General features: G+C 37.7%; 2 protein-coding genes and 1 long non-coding RNA gene across 4 annotated transcripts; 2 read left to right on the forward strand and 1 right to left on the reverse strand.

Moving 5' to 3' along the window:
* Window positions 1-60: 60 nt before the first annotated feature.
* Window positions 61-1,677, reverse strand: LOC100645760 (ufm1-specific protease 1). The gene is made up of 3 exons (XM_003397822.4): window positions 1,268-1,677; window positions 1,022-1,192; window positions 61-509 (listed from the first exon to the last, which is right to left on the reverse strand). Exons 1-3 carry the CDS (start codon window positions 1,400-1,402, stop codon window positions 150-152), a joined length of 666 nt encoding a protein of 221 aa, XP_003397870.2. The 5' UTR covers window positions 1,403-1,677; the 3' UTR covers window positions 61-149.
* On the forward strand, window positions 513-967 carry LOC125385695. Its single transcript, XR_007225249.1, has 2 exons — window positions 513-763; window positions 827-967. It is a non-coding gene; the product is annotated as an uncharacterized LOC125385695 (long non-coding RNA).
* Window positions 1,678-2,098: 421 nt separating the features above from the next.
* LOC105666092 (transmembrane protein adipocyte-associated 1 homolog) lies at window positions 2,099-7,626 on the forward strand. Of its 2 annotated transcripts, XM_048409015.1 has the most exons (8): window positions 2,099-2,233; window positions 2,726-2,925; window positions 2,989-3,284; window positions 3,359-3,555; window positions 3,632-3,692; window positions 3,768-3,954; window positions 4,034-4,163; window positions 5,771-7,626. In XM_048409015.1, the coding sequence occupies exons 2-8, from the start codon at window positions 2,777-2,779 to the stop codon at window positions 5,921-5,923; spliced, it is 1,173 nt and encodes a 390-aa protein (XP_048264972.1). In that variant the 5' UTR covers window positions 2,099-2,233; window positions 2,726-2,776; the 3' UTR covers window positions 5,924-7,626. The 2 variants fall into 2 exon arrangements, with proteins under 2 accessions (XP_048264972.1, XP_012167556.1); XM_012312166.3 differs by lacking the exon at window positions 5,771-7,626 and having other exon boundaries at window positions 4,034-5,355.
* The last annotated feature ends 292 nt before the right edge of the window (window positions 7,627-7,918 follow it).

Genomic DNA, 7,918 nt, shown 5'->3' on the forward strand with positions numbered 1-7,918 from the left:
TGTAACTTTGTAATATTTTCTTTCTTATTTAAAATATCCCATACACCAATTTCTTTTTTCTTTTTACAAAGATAACCCTTCAATAGAATTAAAGTACGCGATAAATAATTATGGAAAATGCAGATGTATTTACATGTATATACAGTATACTATTTATTGTATCCATTTATGAACTTGATCTGAGGTAAACAGAGATTGTAAAAGGAGCTGCCGATGAAATCATCCAAACGTTGCCATTTCACCCAACGGTAATTCTCTAATTGTTCTGTGCCCGTTGCTCGGCCAACGAAATGCGGATCCACGATTAACAAATAGGTGTTGTTTGCACCCTCGTGGATTCCTACAACGCACTTACTTGAACAATCCCTATCTCCTCCCATCATGATTGGACTACCGAATTCCTCGAAGTGGCCCTTGATAACTGGCACTTGGTCCCGCAAGGCTCTACCATTTGGAACATGCACGATTTTACTGAGAACCTCGTACAAGTGATTCAATACAAGGCATACCTACAAGATAACTGAAATTAGCTTGTTTACTTCTATTTTTGGTAAAAGAGTAGATACTGCTTATCGGCCGTATCGCTAATGGACATAAATGTTAAAAATGAAGTTCTCGGAAATTGCGTTCAGAACAGTTTACAACTCTGTAGAGTATATCAGAAATCGTGGTACGAACGAAAAAGAAGATATTTTCCTGCAAGTACGGGTGAAAGATCTATCAAATTAGTATTATCTTTTTAGCTGTTTCATATAAATAAAAGGTAAGTCAAGTGTGCGTGTATCACTTGATGAATATTCAGTAGGAATAAAAAAATGTTTTTCAGTGGAATGGATAAATTTGTATCTAATACAATTTCCGAATATAAAAATTCGAATTACTTCTGCAAGGAAAATCAATGCCTCTCTTATTTCATCAGGATTTATGATACAGGCTGTATAATTATTATATATATAATTATTCTGTATATTAATTATTCTTCCAAGATATCTTTTCGGTAATTCTTCGCACATTGGCTTACTTCGAAACTCCCTATCCACTCCCTCGAGCCAATAAATGATTGTTCCTTATCATCCAGCATGACGAGTGCTTCCTGTATACGTCTGATATTTGGGACGGATTGGTCCAAGTTCCGATTCCTTATAACCCACGAGCATATTGTTTGCAGAGTTCTATATCCACATCCCCAACCCTAAATTCAATATTTCATCGTTTTTCTCTCTTCTCTATTGATATTCTCCCCAAAAAATAACTTCAAATTACAGACCTTATCGTTAAAACCATCGCAACCATAGTGCCAATACTCGTAATCCCCTTGAACGAAGAAACTTTGACCGACTTCCGGCGCAGGGATATCACGATGAACGTTTCTCAATAAGTCGCTCGAATAATCGACGGTCATCGTTATCTCGCGAAAATCATTGGACAATTACCCGTTTCGTTCCATCCAACGAGCCACGTAAAGCCACTCTACTTTCGCGTCTGTCGTAACCGCTTCGAAAAATCCTTAAACAGACCGTGGTTCGTACGGAATGGTAAATAGAGCGCGAAGTTTCGTATTTCCCGGTTCAGCAGTAATTCGCGGCCATTCCGTGTATTTTTCCTTCAGCAACCTAACCTATCCAACTAACTTGCTCACCGTACCGTCATCGTTGCAATAATGATTCAGTGAAAGCGACTGACGATCGAGAAAACCTTTCGTAATCTACGATCTACGCGTTCGCATCGTCGTTCGAAAGTCGTTGTTTCACGAGCAGAAGAGGAAGCGCTGCCTTTATGATAGGCGTTAAATCGTGGCGTCACCTGCGAATACCTTCTCTCGTTTCTCGTCTACTATCGTCGTTCTCCTCGTATAAACGTATATTTGATACGGACGTGAAATCACGTACTACGCGGTCACGCGCACTTCGTTACGCGTTCCTCTTACTGGTTATCAAATACACGGTTCTTGGTAGCTCCGTGTGGCGTTACTGCGAGCGAAAAAAAGAGAGGGACCGAGTGATCGGCGTGAAGCTGACCGATAGAATGGACACTGGGATTTCATAGCAAAATGCCAATCAGACCAGACGACCGTGTGTGGATAAGACAAACGGACAAATAAGTGCGGTAGCAGCGTAAAATAACTGCGTGAAATTATACACGCTGAACGAAAATTCGAAACTGTGCGGTGCTAAGGGCGAGTTATAGTTTACCTCCGGGGAAGATGAGAGCGATAATATTATGCACCTAATGGGTAAGTCGTGTAAATCTTGCCCGTGAACTTTATTTAATTAGCGCTAATCTATTCGAATGTAATTTCTTGATTTTATACGCGGTGGCATCGTGTCAATTTGACAGGTACACAATAGACTTACCGTTTATCGATTTTCCGCTGATTAAACAATAAAAAAAGATCATTTATTTCGCGGGAACAGTTTCAGGGTTAGTTCAATGTTTATATGTCGTTATTTTGGTCGGTCATCGGTTTCTAGCAGGTTCGAAGGTCGTCACTTGGGAATATTGCCAAGTATTTTAGGTTATGTTTATTATGTCACCTTAATTAGCAAGCAATGCTTCAGAAAAGTTAATTTGAATGCTTTGATGAGATAGATAGGAATTTCTAGTTTATACCTTCTTTTCGATTGAATAAACATACGATTTCGTAAGCGCGATGTTTTTTTACGTTGTAGACGTTACTTGTACTTTACATTAGGATAACACATACTGTCACTTGTTTGTTTACTAGTGTAAAGTTGAGAGATGATTCAGATGTAAAGCGTGTAACAAAACGAGAAATATGTATGGTGCAGTGCGCGAAGAGGTCTCTGAAAGTTGGTTACACACGTATGATCTGAGCAGTACAATGATTCCTAATGTTAGTTCACCGATGGATGATGAGGAGCATTTTTGCAAGATGATCCTGTATAAAGAAATCAAAGATTCAAGGTAAGCGTTAATTTAGGGATGTTTTAACAGATCTCCTGTACCAATTTATTTTTTGTTTTCCAGAGTACGGATATGGGACATTGTCATATTGATACCAAACCTCTTGTTTCTTTTATTTATCACAGTGAGATTTAATAGAGCACGGCTTAAATTACGAGCAACGAGTAGTCCAATATTTTTAGCATTTTATGGACTTGTCATTTGTAATGTAGTGATTTCAGTGATAAGATGTATCGTTTCAATGACTGTAAATGCAGCAGCCACTGTTGGTGGCAAAGCAGACAAAATACTGTGGGTAACAGTGAGATTTTTCCTGTTGTCCACAGAGATGAGCGTGGTTATATTTGGTTTGGCTTTTGGTGAGTTGATTTTGCTGTTGTTATTTAAGATTGCTTATTTAAAAAACTCCAAATACATAACTATTTTTTTGTAGGACATTTGGATAGTCGCTCAAGTATTCGTAGGGTATTACTTGCCACATCATTTATAGCATTGGCTTTTACCATAACCCAAGGAACCTTGGAGCTAGTTTTACCAGATGATACATTCCATATCCCTAGTAGAGATTTTTATGTGTTTGGTCATGGGGGAATGATGTTTTGGTTTTGCAGCAGTCTTGTTTTCACAATGGTAAATCTACAATGAAATAAGCATCGATGCATATTCACTGCGAACAATCCTAGTTATTATTACAATCTTGTTACAGATATATCTTTTTATATTAATACTGCCATGGACACGGTTACGAGATCGTTTAACCCTTCCAAGTACGTTAATCATCCTCATCATATTCATTGCTTTATACGTATCTATATGTTACAAAGTATCTTCTTTTTTTGCAGCAAAAAAAAGTTTCTACATTTACGCTGGTACGTTAGCTATGCTGGACTTAGTACAATCAATTGGTGCAGGCTTTTTAAACTACACACAAAATCCGGTAGGATTATGTGTCGTGGATTTCACTGCTGCAGTTTATTTGACACTTTTTACACCTTTGGTTTATCATACATTCTTGTCTGAATTTTTTGGGTAAGTTACTACGTATGTCCAAAAATAATTTAATATCAGAAAAATTGCGGACAGGAACAAATGAGAAATTTTGTTACAGAGTTTCACAACCTTCGATAATGTTTTCATACAAGGCACAAGTAGACGATGCAATGGATGAAGACACGGTGTCGTTGCCGCATCAACAGAGCTTCTCTTCGTTAAAAACAGACAGCGATTATATTTATCAGGTCCATACTCCATCTATTCACATGCCCTTGTATGGTTCGCAAGTGTTAAAATCATCCAGCTCAAAACATGAAACCTCCCTGCACTCCTTAGCATCCACCAAAGACTCCAGAAGTGGTAGCGGACGTATCTACGATTCCCCAGCCGCTTTATATCGATCCACATCCGGCATCAAAAGCTTTTCCAGACGCCTGAGCACAGAAAAAAGCACTTCCGACCTCAAGAACTATCCCCTAACGAAATCCGACAATTTTATCGATTCCAAAAAGAGCTCGCTAGACCTAAAGTTGACTCACCATACTTGGGAAAGCAGGTCTACATCACAATTCAAGTACGGTGGGCCTAGTAGCGTCTCAAATTTGCTTTTCGCGCCAAACACCGCTAGCAGCTTCTTGTATAAACCCCAGTTAAACGATAGCAACACTAATTTATTCTCTTTAACGAGAAAGGGTAGCTTGACGCACGAACGACAGAGATCTGAAAGTAACGTATCCGGTCAATTTTTTGAAATTCCACCGCTAGAAAATACGTTGCAATCCATTCTGGATAGCAGTATGCCTCATCAAGAGTCTTTGACGAAAGGCAATACTACTGCACAAGATTTGCAAAATATACAAAAGAAAGAATCGAGTCCTTTGAAGCAGTACACTGGCACTGCAATATCTGAAGTCGATGTTGAAGACACATTGTCTGATTCGGCAGATACTTCAACCGTCACGCAACATTTATTATCTAAGCCTGTTTCTTCAACAAGCGAAGAGGTATACGAAAAACAAAGGAAGCAAAATACAAAAAAAAATGAGTCCGGTGGACTGAGTGATTATTTATTATCTCTGACAACATCGAACACTCAAAACAACGAGAAAAATATCGAAGTAAATCCTAGTCCTTCTCCCCCCCCATTACACTAAATCTTATATGCAGAATGAATTGCTGTAAATATTTGTTTTAGTAATCGGTGTAAAGTCTAAGTCACTAGTTTTACATAAGAGAATCTTAATCTTTTAAATTCAATTCATTTCATTCTATCAATTAGAACAAAGTGAATTATCCTTTGACATGGAAGAATTATAACACGTATTTATTAAATAACAATATAGATGTATCATAGTGTAAAATAGAGGTGCGCACAAGATGCTTTATTATGTGTAAATATATAGCATGTCTAGATTTAATTAAACTCATTAATGTAGCCGATGCACTTGGTTTTATTTATTTACACTAACTTGGCAGTGGATAACGCTAATATTTTTGTTTTGTGTTGCAACCAACATATTCCTCACATCAAACCCTATCGTTCGCTTTTTTTTACCTCCAAAGAAGAAAAAAAAACAGAAAAAACAAAGACACAAAAGAAAAGTAGGATATATGAATTATTTGCACTCAGCTTGAAAGTACACGAACCTTATGTTATGTATAGTAGTTGAAATTTTCACTGTATAATGCCTTTGCACGAAATCAAATTTTTATCAATTTTAAAGATTTTTAAAGTTTTTAGATTTTTTACGATCATCCAAATTTTGTTTATGATGAAACGTTCTATATTGCCTGCTGCCACTTCTCACAGCTTTGTTAAACGGTGCAACGAGAACTGTTCTTTTGTTCGCAGAATCACAGTGTCTATGACTCGACCCAGTTCGACACAAACTCCACACCGGTGAATCCACTGTACGCGGCGTCACTGCAGAGTCCGGATAGCATAACCGGTTACAGTATAGATAGTCAAGAAGGCCAAGCCCAGGTGAACGGTTATCAACAGTGAACGAGCTGATCGTTTCTGGCGTGATTCGACTTACAGTTACGATCACGAACATGGATTCAACGATTAGTTCAACGATCGAGTTCAATTTCATTGAAAGTGAACTACTGCGCGAAATCCATTGAAAAAAAAACGTGTTCCATCGTTCGATTCTCCCCTTTAAAGAATGAAACTAGAAGGAAAGAACCCCGTACGATTTCACTGAAAGAATCTAGTCGCTACGAACATTTTTAGAACAGTGCAACGTTGATGAATCATTCTTTTGATTTCATTTCTATTTCTTGTGATAGCATCAAGATAAACTAAGAGGTCGTGTGCTATTTGAAAAAGGATGAAGTTGAGTTTCTTATTCTCCGTTCAGGCGAATAGAGTTTCGTACTTAATCGATTAGATGACTCGTACTATTAGGGAAAATGTTTAGGCGATGTACGAGAGAAAGCATCTCATAATATCGACATCGAAATGGTCAGCGAGCTGTTAACTTCTCGAGACAGATTTCATCAGTTGAATTCGACTTTCGACAACTTGCTTATCGTTTCTCCGTCCTCTTCACCAAAGACAGGCCTTCCCGGTCTCTCTGACTTTAGCGAAAGATCTGAGCACGATCCATGGTGAACCTCCCTCGCTATTTTCCTACTTTTGCAATTAAGAAAGCATTTTATGAACGACGAGCAAGGACAATATTGGAGAATGGTTCCCGTGACGAGCATAAAGATTTACTCGCGAGGATCGAAACATAAAAACTTAGAATTTTAAGGAGAACTCCTCGGTACTTCGTTGAAACTATTTACGAAAGACTCCATCCATCGTGTAATATGTATATACACCCTGTATTCTAGTGTAAAGGATCGTGCTATTTATATACTAATATATTATATATTATATATTATATATACAAGAATACATAACGTTATATTTATCGATATTGTATGTCCGTATTTGTGAACGTGCTAGTTCTGGCAGAGCCGCATCGGACACGACAAAATTCGTCTGCCTTTTTCTCAATTTGATACGTAACACGAATCATTTAGAAACCAGTGGCGATAAGTAATCATTGATTTTACTCTAATTAGTACCCTCAGAACATAATGCGTTAAGACAATTACGTTGATACGATATAATCGACATTTTGAGGCATTCCAAACGGTTCCTTTTGATCTTTCTTCCCCCTCGTATAGATCTGGTCCCTCTACATTGCCATGTTTAACGCGAACCAACGATTTTTGTACCATTTTTAAATATACTTTAGTCAGGAACCAAAGTCTCAAAATTCGAAATCACTCTTAAAAAATGTTCGTTCGATGTGGTGATTTTAAACTCGTCTCGATAATTCGATTGCTCCTTTAGAGGATCATTGGCGGTTATGATCGAACAGCAATATACACATTACACATCCTTTCGCGCATTTTCTAACGTTCAGATCCGTACGGATCTGTGTAAATACCACGAACAGACTTATCGAAAGCTCTCTGGAGGCCGAATCTCTCTGTCAATTGCAATGTCGATTCATTTACACTCACACGTACACGTAATTAAACACACTAACTCGTTCTACTCTAATTCTACCAGGCGTTCTCATCTAATTATGTCTGACCATCGTGATCAGGCTTTTTTTTGTAATTGTCGGGTGGAATGTGAAAGGCAATACTTGGGATCGCGTAACATGATTATATATTTAATGAAAATAAAATTACATTTCAATCGAACGCTTTCAGACTTTTCTTTCTCGTTTTTACGAATCCCATCCAGTCAAGCCTCGTACAAACAGAAATACGATTACCAGAAATACCGTATAATGGATTCAAATCAATCGATTTTTAACGAAAAACGAAGAAATATCTATAAGATTGGCCAATTGTTGGGGTACAGCGTCTCTGGCAACTGTATCTCAGTCTATACGAGCCATTACGCATTAGAAAGAAATTGATATATTTTTCGTTAAGCTACAATTAACTTCAGTCTAAAGTTAAATCGATCAATAATTAACTAATAACCAAA

The sequence above is a fragment of the Bombus terrestris genome, chromosome 9, assembly GCF_910591885.1.
Source record: "Bombus terrestris chromosome 9, iyBomTerr1.2, whole genome shotgun sequence".
NCBI classification, from domain to species: Eukaryota; Metazoa; Arthropoda; class Insecta; order Hymenoptera; family Apidae; genus Bombus; species Bombus terrestris.

Excerpts from the sequence above, each read along its gene's own strand:
- LOC105666092 (XM_012312166.3), top strand. The coding sequence starts at position 2,777 with ATGTATGGTGCAGTGCGCGAAGAGGTCTCTGAAAGTTGGTTACACACG. Across the intron at positions 3,285-3,358 it reads TATATTTGGTTTGGCTTTTG|GACATTTGGATAGTCGCTCA; the intron begins GTGAGTTGATTT and ends ATTTTTTTGTAG. Across the intron at positions 3,556-3,631 it reads GCAGTCTTGTTTTCACAATG|ATATATCTTTTTATATTAAT; the intron begins GTAAATCTACAA and ends ATCTTGTTACAG.
- LOC100645760 (XM_003397822.4), bottom strand. The coding sequence starts at position 1,402 with ATGACCGTCGATTATTCGAGCGACTTATTGAGAAACGTTCATCGTGAT. Across the intron at positions 1,193-1,267 it reads GCGATGGTTTTAACGATAAG|GGTTGGGGATGTGGATATAG; the intron begins GTCTGTAATTTG and ends TATTGAATTTAG. Across the intron at positions 510-1,021 it reads AGTGGATAGGGAGTTTCGAA|GTATGCCTTGTATTGAATCA; the intron begins GTAAGCCAATGT and ends GTTATCTTGTAG.